The following is an 11401-nucleotide window of genomic DNA, read 5'->3' as shown; positions in this document are numbered from 1 at the left end:
AGTGGGCGCCGGTTGGGCGCGCCGCCGCCGCTTCCGGGCCAGGCCCCGCCCCTCCCCGGCCCCGCCCCCGGCCCGGCCCGCCGCGGGGTCGCGCGGCTCCACGTGCGTAGATCGCGGCGCGGGGAGCTGGCGCAGCGCTGTCCAGTGCGGCCCGGGGAAAAGTTCTAGAATACATAAATACGGGCGCGGCGTGAGTCACGGTTCCGCGCTGGAAACCACAGCAAGGTTTCCTCGTGGTCGAAGGCCTTTACGCAGGCGGCTGGAGAGTCAGGGAGCCTCCTCCCCTTTCCTTCCCCTCGAGTAAACAGGGATTGGCAGAGCTGGCGGCTGTTTTCTTCCTTTTAAAAAACGCCATGCTGAGCAACAATAAAAAGTAAAAAAAGAAAAAGCTACAATTTGACAGTGCTGACCCCAGGCCCCATCTTTTCAACCGGTCTGTTGATTCGAATGAAGATAATGGTGTCCCGCGGCCGCTTTTCGTGTGTGATGGTTTCATGCTGGGCGTAATGAAAGCGCTTTGACTGTAGGATTGTGTACCTGTATCAGAATCCTACCAAAGTTCTGGATGTAAGTTCTAGGAAGGGACTCAGTTCTCTATGTAAGAATTTAGCTCTGACTATACTTTCCAAACTCCTGGAAGGAAACCAACTCGTGGTTAACTCTTGTTAGTATCGTGCCCTTCGTCAAGCAAACACACTCCCCACCTGCGGCATTGACTCTAGGCTCCAAGGAAGCTGGGGGCTATGGCCTCTCAGCTGTTCAAAGCCTACAATGCTGTGCCTACTTAATAGGTGTTAAATAATAACAGCAACAGTCCATATGGTGCTTGTTAAGAGTATTCCAAAACTTCCCTAATGACTGTGACCCTCCTGTGAAATTCTGATTTCAGTTGTATATGGGGTACAATAAATCTTTATCTTTTATCACCAAAAAAAAGGCTAATCGAATTGCTGTTTGGAGGCCGGAATAACAACATGGGGTAGGAGGCCAGAGCCCGGGTTAAGGCGCGCAGCAGCCTTTTTCTGCTTTGCAGCTCTCTCAGGCTGCGGAGAACATGAAAGGCGCAAGGCCAAGGCTGTGTAAAGAAATGCTGATTTATTCAGTCCTAGACAATCCCTACTCCTACATTTCACTTCTCTGCACAACTCTTACTGGTATGGTTAATATTTTAAAATCCTACAATAAAAGAAAATAAAGCTCAGTAATTTTGAGCTTAAAAATAATGAGTTACAAAAAATCTTTCCATACATTAAAATAAATCAGGCCTTTAGCTCCGGGGAAATGTTGTTTCAGGACTTTTGTTTTTCCTGGCGAGGTAGCCACATGTACAGTGTCAAATATTCTACTTGCACTGTCACAGGAAAGCTGTTTTCTAAATGGCAGAGAAATACACAGTGACCTAAATATTTATCTGCTAAAGTTGCTATCTGAGCACCTGCACAACAAAACATGACTCATTTGTTGCGCAAGATGCCCGTCCCCTCATGGGCGTCTTTATGTTACTGGCTGGTAATGATACAAAGAGTGAAATGGCAATTTTGCTAAGTAAAAGTGGTAAGTGATGAAATCTACAGATTATATAACGGTTCATTTTCCCCAAAATATAAACTATATTTAGAAATATTGAAATGTGACATATTACTCTATATAGGATGTCTTATCTGAGCATCAAGGGCTTCTGGAAGAGGTTCTTTATAGATTATGCAATACAGTTTCTAAAGCTCATTCAAAGGATGAGATCAACCTGTGCACTGATGCTTGCAAGTGAAACTAGGAATCCCGTAGTCTAGTCTCCAGACTTTATCTGACCTAGGAGAAAATTCATCTCCTAGAAGATTTTCAAGGCTGACTTTTGTGATAAGTTTTACGTGCACAGAAGACTTGCTATACTATGATTTTTAGTTTTAAAGGGCTATTCTACATTTTTTTTAAAGCAATGTTTAAGATTGTATTATAGTAGAAACTGTTTATACCGTTCTAATAAGATGGGGTTCTATTAAGGAAACTTTACCCCATCGTTTTTCAGATTGAAAGACCAGCTTTAAGACCCAATGTCTAAATGATTTGCCTATGGTATACTTTTTGCCCTAAAATACTTTTCCTGTGGCTTGCATGGATTGTTTTCTTTTGCTCAGCCCCTTATGTTGTGATAAAGACCAGTGGGGATGTAGAGTTCATATTCTATAATTAAAAAAAACAGTAAGTTACACCTCAAATTAACAAACGTATTTTAAAATCAAGCATTTTAAGCTGTATTGACATGGGGAAGGAGCCAGTTAACAACTGATGAGTTAAAACAAATTTCACTGTTAAACTGAGTATAAATGGTTCTGTTAATGGTAAATTAGGATAGTGTGGATATCCCTAATTATGGGTTTATCTGGGATTAATAGAGAAATCCACATATAATCCGTAAATCCAGTCATTTTCTATCTTCCAACCTCTTAAGTAATTTACAAATTGACTTTCTGTATATTTTTGTGCCTTTTAAATTACTGTGAGGGGTTCCTAACTTCTGAGGAAAATGCAGGCTGTCAACAGAAACAGCAACAAGGCATCTAGGTAGTTGACAACCTGGGAAGTCACACCCATAATTTTTATTTAGTTGTAACCAATTGTATTGTAATCAATACTATTGCTGTCAGAGGCCTAACCAGTGGCACTGAAAGAGTTAAACTGCGCGCGCGCGCACACACGCGCACACACACACGCACACACACACACTCCATTTCTAGAACCCCAGATGATGCAGCAGGTGAATCTGTATCCCATTCATTGGTGCCGCTGCCCTTGGTCTGTGACAGAGGAAAGGCGTGTCTTCTCACTGTTCCCTATGAAGAAAAGGCAAGCAAATGAGGGTGACTCAGTACTTCCAGTGGCCTACACACGACTGAACATTTTTCTGAATGATTCCACGTATACACTTTGGAATCAGGAAGAGAAACATTTTACTCTTCACTAACCAAATAAAACCATCTATAAATCAAATGCAAAACAACTTTGAGTAAAGAGGGACTTGAAAGTCTAGGAATTAAAAGGAGCTCCGTGTTTTCCCTTCAACTTTTTCCCAGCTTTGGGGAATAAACAAAGACATCTGCCACATCAAGGGTCTGGTTTGTTTGGTTTTTTTTAACTGAAAACTGAATGCAATCATTAAAGTTTACTTTGAAATTTTAAAAATGACTTCTGCAAGCTGCACTAGTTTAAATTTCACTAAAAATAAAATTTAGCATCTTTAAGACTAAGAGTTTAACATTTCTTTTAAGCTAATTATTGAATGAAACATCATGTGTATTATCGTCTATAAATAACTTACTAAGGACACTGTTTCCTGAAAACTGCCTTAAACAGGCTAATTCAAAAATCATTAAACTATATACAGTGATGGGCTCCCCAAGTTACTGGGCCACCTCTAATGAAAATACATTCAACTACGCATAAACTCTTGCTGTTTAATTTAAAACACCTAGTAAGTCTATGTGTACCTTTATCTTAAAACTATAAGTTTCACAAGTTCCTTTCATAGAGAAGTCTGCCAAGCCACTGATCAACAAGAAGAGAAAGAGCTGCAAACAACCAGGAAATTTCTTCCTACGTGATAGCAGACAGGAGTTTGAAAAAGGATCTCAGTGCATTCCACCTTTTATCTGCGTTTATAAATTTAAGGTTTCAGGGCTTCAATGAAGCTCACACATGGCTTTGGCTCTGACTTTTATTCCAAAGCTTTCCAAAAGGTAGGCTTTTTTTTTTTTTCTCTCTTTTGTCTTCAGTGCATTTCCTCTGGCCCAACATGGCTGTTTTATTCCACGGCTTTCCAAAGGGCAGCTCCGTGTCTTGACAGTCTTTTCAATGTCGTCACTATCTTCCCCTTCCAATCTACTATTGCAGAATGGCTGGCTGGACTGCAAGTTGAAAAGTAAACAAGTGCTTTCTGGCTGTACTTTGTTCAGCTCTTCTCGTTATCTGCTTCCCCTATCCAGTTGCCCTTTCCCCAGTCCCTAGCACTTTTTTTTCCCTTCCATCAGTTGCCTTTTTGTTCCATGTCTTTTTATCTCCTGCTATTCTCCTGCCGTTCCAGTCAAGCCTCAACCCCAAACCCACACATCCTTTGGTCTCATTGCCACTAGTGATTAAAACAGCCACTCTAAGCTTACTTTCAACAATTAAAAAAGGCCTCAGAAAATGTTCAGTGCTCCCAATTTTATTTTTATTTAATGCTAAAAGTTAAAGGAAAAAAAAGGTACTGTAAATCTGACAAATGACAGAATGCAGGTGATATTTCCATAGCGTGATTTTAAAATAGAATAATGTTGATATCTGAGATTACACTCACTTCAGTTGACATGAGTTTCATCATATATAGAAAAAGTATCACCTTCAACTTAAAAAAAAAAAAGTAAAGGTTAAAAGGTGGCACACTTTTAAAATACTTGGTGGCCAAGGAAAGGTATCTAGTAAAAGTTGTAAACCATGTGTACGTTCTCATAACTTTTAACGTGAGGCCACATGAAAGACAGTACATCTGTTAAATTCTATAAATTGTTAAAGCAAAAAAGTGAAAGCTTCAACACCCCATCCCCTAATATTCTGAGTATTAAAAGCACAGCTGAAATATTAGGATTTGAAATCTGATACTGCCCATGTACAGTAAGTAGCTTTCTGACATCTTATCCAGCTGTGGAGAATCTCTGCACTGTCATCAGGTACAACAAAGGATCAAACCCATGTCCCAGTGTTAACTGTTCAACTTAAGAGAATGCCAGAGATATAACCCATATCAACACTTCCCAGCTGCAAGCCTTCTAACGAAGGCCACCCAAGGGCCAGTCGGACTCTCATTTTTTAATAGGAGTAAACAACACACGGCCCTTTAACGCTGTTTAAATTTCTCCCTTAAAACAGCAGCACAGAGATACCATAGGTGGTCTTTTCCACAGCTGGATAGACTTATTCAAAACAGCAGGATGGTTCTTTACTAATCTTTTTGGAAAGCTTATCTGTATTAAGAATGCAAAACATACAGATAGCTACCACAAATTAGGTCAAATGACTGATCAACTTGTAACGTCTATGAGGTCAAATTCCAGTTTATAATAAAGTGCCTAGATACGCATTTATACAACAGACCATAATAAGCTGAATTCTTTACAAATGTCTTTATGGGCATGTAAGATTGACTGTGTTTCTGCACGTGTGCATTTACATAAGAGAACCCAGTCTGCTCTGAGTCACAGATACTCCAATTAAAAAAAAAAGTGTAACAACAAACTGGTTAATCATGCAAGTCTGTTTGCAGTATAACAATGACGGGTAACAGGAATTTGCACAGCATTAATAGGTGCGCTCATTAAAAACACCATGAAAGAAATACTGTATTTGGTGCAGTATCTGATTTTCAAGTGTTAATAACTCGACCATTAAAAAATATTTGAGCAATTTAAAAATGAAACACAAAAACATAACTGAAGAAGGATCCAAAGTGGGTAACAATCTATATTTTCAAATTAAAATAAAAGCTCGCTTGGGAACGATACACAGAAGTTGTAGTAGACCTCGAAGCCAATGATTCAGCCTAATTAGAGGGCCAAGTTACAAACACCTGAACATGAAAGGATTTAGAGTAGTGTTCCTGTCAATGTTAAATCATAACAGCACAGAAGAAAAACCAGTATCACTGTGAGACAACTATTTCTAATAACTGATGATTTATTGGTTTAAAAAATCTCACTTTACTGATGCAAAACAGTAATCAAAAGAAATTAGTTTACAAAACGTTTCTAAAAATAGTTTGAGAAGTGGGGCCTGTCTATTATGTAAAACCCTTTCTTTAATTTTCGCCAGTTTATCATGTTTGTCCAGAAGAACAGTATTATTCACTTGGTATTTCAAACACATGTAAGAAGGAAATTACAGGTTTCCTCCACCCCCATTTGGGCTGTCACTGATATGCCCACGGGCAGTCCTGGCAGCACCCTGCGCTGTTACTGTCATTGTACCATACTGTATTTAGCACTCACTACAAACAGGGTGTAGGTGATCATATCAACAGCAATGGGGCTACAGGTAAATGATAAAACAACAAAACACAAAACAGAAACGAAACCAATCCCACAATCTCCAAGTTCACCTGGACTGTAACGTCTCTTTCGACTCTCTTCAAAGGAAAACGACCACAGCCAACGACAGACAGGAGTGCTCCAGGGTGTTTCGAAAGATCAAGTGGCGCTGCAGAGCCAGGCTCCACGCAAAGATGGCAGTGCCACTTGTCCTCACCACCATCCGTTATCACTGCCTTGAGTCACTGGATTGTGTATTATGCAACCGACTAGCATGCAGCATTGTAATCTTACAACTGATCACATGGGCAGTGAACAGTGGTCAACTTTGCCTTAAAACAAACAAAAAAAATCCCCCCCACCCCCAGTCCTGAAAATCTCTCAGCAGCAACTCTCAGGCAGTCATCAACAGCCCAACAACTGAACTTTAAGAACAAAATCCAAACGCGAGAAAGATTCAAAATCGGCTTCCTGTTACTCTCAAAGGACAACGTTTGGGGGGAAACTTGGTGACATTTCCCCGTGGCATATGCCCACTTCACAACAGTGCCCCTTTCGCTCATTTCCGTTCCTTCTCCACCACTTGGCCTCCAGCCTGAGAAAGGGGCCAGCAATAAGGAATAACAGACAGTAAGGCAATCTTACGACGTCAGAAAATGTATTTGGCTTTTTTTTTTCTTTTTAAAATAAGTGCATACAAATACAGCTAGAAGCGTTTCTGATTTGCCAAGTGCTCTAAAAAAGCAGCGCAAGTCACAGCCTACATTGAACGGTAACTGTCACCAGGATAATAAAGCACAGATATATGCTAATAACGTTAACAAAAGAAAAAATGCTTTTATAAGTACATACCTTTTGTCGTCAAAAAAAAAAATAGAAACACAATGTATTCAAAAAAATCAAAATTATACAGCCATGTTTATGAAGTCTACATTTCCCTTGTCTTGGATATATATATATGTGAAGATATATACACAATTCAAGCAGTTTTAGTTAAGGGTAATCATTGGGTTTTTCTGAAACCGGAAAGTCACGAGTCTCTCTCTTTTTTCACTTTCACATCTCCAGCAAGGATGGTTGCAATTTCCCCTTGCATGAAGGCCCAGGGGACATTGGAGCCCACAAGGGGGCATTTTTCCCCACTGGGACAATAGACCTCGCCACTGGCTCCCTGCTGTTTGATGCTTTGTCTGGAGCAAGGGAAGCAGAACTTGTGCGAAGGGACCGACGGGCACTGCACAAAGTGGGTGTCCTCCAGCCGCTCGTGGCAGAGGGTGCAGCACAGCGGGGCGCTGGCCGCCAGCGAGGAGTCCGGGAGGCTGGCGGGGTGCACTGGCTCCAGTCCTCCTGTGCTGCCTGCCCCCTGGCCCCCCACCTCTCGGGGGCCCAGCCTTCTCTGGTTCATAGAGGACGGAGAGGGTGGGCTGCAGCTGTTCCTCCTGGTGGTGGAGTGCACCTGGTTGGCATCTTTTGAGGCATGACTACCCCCCGCATTGTCTGCTACCAAGATTAGGGCTGCCATGGGGGACTGGCCGTTCTGGGCCGCTTCAGGCGGTGTGGTCCGGTTGGAATGAGGTGAGGCAGTGGGGGGAGGTGGAGACACAAAAGAGGATGTAGGAGTAATGGGGATCTTGAGCCCTTCTGTGGACGTGGACAGCCACGGCTGTGCCTCTCCATTGATCTTAGGGGGCCCGACTTCACCTTCTGGTTCTGGAGAAGGCTTCCTTTTCCTTGCTGTTCTTGCAACTGGAAGAACAAAGACATAAGAGGGAAAAAAACGGACGTAAATGGACGTACACTGAAAAGGATCTTTTTTTTCTAACACATAACAAAACTCCCCGAAGAATTTCTCTTCTCTAAAAGCTGGTACCTAAAAACTCATAAGAGTTTCAAGAGCACGTGCAACTTAAACCACTTAGACTGACGGGGCTCTGAGGCAGCCTAGCAGTTTAAAAAAAAAAAAAAGCCACAGAAAATGGCCCCGACAGCGCTGTTTTCCCACAGGCCTGCCTGTCCCCAGACTGCACTGTGCACCTGACGGTTAACGTCCCCCCACCCCCGCGCCACGCACACACAGGTTAAAAGGTGACTGGTGCCCTCCTGCTCGCATCCAGGAATGTGCTAGGAAAGGAAAGCCCTGTGTCGCTGCCTATCAGCCCGTCTGACTCATCTCTGTTATGCTGCTTCAGCACAGGAACACGTTGCCACTAAGCACTGGTTCCGCCTCGGGCAGATCAGGAAGTTGGGTGTTTGTTGTTTCTGGGCCGGGGGAGAACGGCGAATGGGAAGAGCACCCCTCCTTGGCTCTCCGTCCCCGACTCGCCCCTAGACCCCCTCACTCCACAGCCGCCCCTACCTGCTTTAGACCCGTTGGCCCCGTTGGCCTCGAAACCCAACAACCTGCCTGCAGTCAGGGCCGGCTCCTTCTTAAACTTGCTCTCGAAGGGCCCCGAGTGGCCGTGCTGGTGCAGCGCCAGCAGCGTGTCTCGCACGGTCTTGGGCCGGTTGACCCAGTCCTGCTCGCCGGGCCCGCGGCCTTTGCCCGCGCCCTCGGTGCCCAGATCGGCCGCCCCGGCCCCCGAGGACAGGCTGTCGGCCGGGCCGCGGTGCGAGCCCGCCGGCGGCTGCTTCTCCTTAGCCGCCGCCTCGCGCTGCTCGTGCTCCGCGGCCGCGCCGCTCGACACGGACGCCGGCCGCTTGTGGGCGCCTAGTTCGGCGGGCTGCGCCGAGCCCAGGCCGGTGGCCGCGGCCCCGGACACGGCGGCCAGCGAGGCGGCGGCGCGGCCGCCCAGGCCGAGCGCAGCGGGCAGCGGCGTGGCCGAGCCGTTCATGAGCGGCACCAGGGTGGGCGGCACGGCGTGGCCGCGCCGCGGGTTCGGGCTCTGGCGGTTCAGCTCGGGCGGCTCCTCCAGCTTGGAGAAGCCGTTGGGCACCAGGATGCCGTTCACGGGCGGCGGCTGCGGCGTCGGCGGCTGGGCCAGGCTCGCGGCCGGGCGGCTACCGCCAAAGTCGGAGCCCAGGCGCGGAGGCCGCTCGGCCGCGGCGGCCGCCAGGGGGTAGCGCTCCAGGGCCTGCGGGGCGCGCGGGGCGGCCTCGGGGCCGCCGTGGCCGAGCGGCGGCGGCTGTTGCTGCTGCTGCTGCAGGAGGAGGTCCTTGGCCGAGAGAGGCGGCGGCTTGGCGGCGGCCGGGGCCGCGGCGCCGGGCGGGGAGCGGCCCTCCGGGAAGCAGCCGTGTGCCCGCTTGAGCTGCCGCGCCGTCTCGATGACGAACTCGACGCGGTCGGCGCCCTCGTAGTTGACGCAGCCACGGCACACGGGCTCAGTGAAGTCCCAGATCATGGCCCAAGGCATGCGGGGCAGGTCACACAGGTAGCACGACTGCCGCCGGGACGCGGCCGCCACCGCCACCGCCGCGGCCATGTCCGAGGAGCCCGCGGCGCCGGAGGAGGAGGAGGCGGAGGAGGAGGAGGGGGGGGCGCCGCCGCTCCCCGCCGGCACCACGCGCGCCCTCCTCCCCCCCCAACCCCGCGTCTCTCCCACCAGCGGCGGCGGCGGCGGCGGCGGCGGCCGCACAGGCGGCGGCGGCAAAGCCCGCGAAGGCTCGGCGCCCGCGCAGCGCCCCCGGTGCACGAGGGGCGGCGGGCGCTGGGCGAGGGGCTGCAGCCGCGGCAGCACGTCCCCCCGACCTGCGCGGGCGCGGGCGGACGGCGGGGCGGCGCGGCGCGGCGGGCGCTGCGGCTGCGGCTCGGCCGGGGCCGCGGCGGGCCTCCAGACCGGGGCGAACACGGGCCGCGCGGGCGCGGGGGAGCGCAGCAGGTCGCGGCGGCGGCCGGCTCGAAGTGCGGGGCGGGGGGCGGGGAGGCCGGGGGGGCGGGGGGCGGGGGGCGGCCGCCGGGGCAGGCTCAGCCCGAGCGGCGGGGCATGCCGCGCCGGGGCGGCGGCGGCGGCCGGGCGGCGCGGAGCTCGGGCGCGGCGCGGGCCACGGGTCGCTCCGCTGCTCTCTCACAGCTCCTGGCGTCGCCGCTCTCCAGCGCCCGCGTCAGCGCCCAACCCGCCTCAGCTCCGCCGCCGCCGTCGCTGCTGCTGCTGCCGCCGCGGCCGCTCCACTTCTACAGACTTGATTCTTCGACAGCCTCGCAAGGCGCCTGCGCGGGCCCCCTCCCCTCGCGCGCGCGCCCGCCCTCCCCCGCGCCCTCCCCCTCCCCCCGCCGGAGATCGAGCGCTGCCGGGAGAGCCGGCTCTGCGGCGCCCGCCTGCCCGCCAGGCAGTGCCGCGGCCCGTGTCCCCGACGTGAACGCGTGGCTGGCAGGGCTTGCCTTCCTCCACCCGCTCGGCTACCTCGACTCTTCGGGCCGAGTTCCCCCCCCTTCAGTTCCGTTTGGGACAAACCGTGCTAAAACTCATGTTTTGAAAAACAGGCCACTTTGTAACTTGGTTTTGTCTGTAATCTCTCGCATAGGGGCTTTTAAATCAAGCGTGGTTCACATTTTTTACGGAGCTTTATTTATTTGAACTCTTCGATAAGGGCTTTTACACTCGCATGTGTCTTGGGAAGGACACAGGCGCCGCCGGTTCCCTGAAGTTTTCCTAAGAGAAGGGTGTGTGCCCGCCAGCGTAGGACCGCGTCCGCTCGCCGTTTCCCGGAGCCTTTCCGGGAGGGAGCGGGAGCGGGAGCGCCGCGCGATTGGGCCCTCGCAAACACCGAGTCTTCCCCTCGGCCCTCGACCCGCCCTGCCGCGCGAGGGTCCCTGCTGCCCGGCTCAGGTCCGCGCGGCGGGCGCGTGACGTGGGCGCGGGGCCGCGGCCGCGTGCGCCGCCGTCTCCGAGTGCGCACGCTCCGCGCGGACGTGACTCGGCGCCGCTGGCACTGGCGGCCCCATTGAACGAATGCACATTCCAGGGATCCAGGGTCAGCGGCCCGCGCGGTCGCGTCACCGCGCAGGCTCCGCCCCCCTGCCCGCGACACTGGGGCTCCAGGCCCCGCCCCCGGGGCCAACCTCGGACTCGAGGCGGCGCTGGGCGCGGGCACGAGCCACTGTGCGGTCCGCGCCCACCGTGGGGCTGAGCCGCTGGCTGGCCGGCGGGGGTTGCGGGGCCCCGGCCGTTCGCGGGCTTCCTCGGCCTGGCCGTGGGGCAGGGGCGGCCTGGCGCCCACCGCGCAGCCCAGGCTGGGCTTGGGTGGGTGCAGAGCCGCCTGGCCCGAAGTCGAGGTGTGGCCGCGGAGCCGGCCAGGCCCGCCGCGCTCTGCCACCGTTGGCAGCCGTACACTGTGCCCAAGTGAAGTGAGCACTTGAGTTTCACACTTTTATCGGGAGGAGGAGCTGGCGTGTGTTATGGTAAATCACT

At 51.2% G+C, this 11401-nt stretch overlaps 1 protein-coding gene across 3 annotated transcripts; it reads right to left on the bottom strand.

Annotated features, from left to right (window-relative positions):
- Window positions 1-2370: 2370 nt before the first annotated feature.
- IRF2BP2 (interferon regulatory factor 2 binding protein 2) lies at window positions 2371-9608 on the bottom strand. Of its 3 annotated transcripts, XR_013824334.1 has the most exons (3): window positions 8413-9608; window positions 6128-7802; window positions 2371-2831 (listed from the first exon to the last, which is right to left on the bottom strand). XR_013824334.1 is itself a non-coding variant. In XM_079900554.1 (2 exons), exons 1-2 carry the CDS (start codon window positions 9473-9475, stop codon window positions 7087-7089), a joined length of 1779 nt encoding a protein of 592 aa, XP_079756680.1. In that variant the 5' UTR covers window positions 9476-9608; the 3' UTR covers window positions 6071-7086. The 3 variants fall into 3 exon arrangements, 2 of the variants coding, with proteins under 2 accessions (XP_079756680.1, XP_079756681.1); XM_079900554.1 differs by lacking the exon at window positions 2371-2831 and having other exon boundaries at window positions 6071-7802; XM_079900555.1 differs by lacking the exon at window positions 2371-2831 and having other exon boundaries at window positions 6071-7802; window positions 8461-9608.
- Window positions 9609-11401: the final 1793 nt, after the last annotated feature.

Source organism: Stenella coeruleoalba, assembly GCF_951394435.1.
Source record: "Stenella coeruleoalba genome assembly, chromosome: 16".
In the NCBI taxonomy this organism is placed as follows: Eukaryota; Metazoa; Chordata; class Mammalia; order Artiodactyla; family Delphinidae; genus Stenella; species Stenella coeruleoalba.
This window is presented reverse-complemented; position numbering and strand designations above follow the sequence as displayed.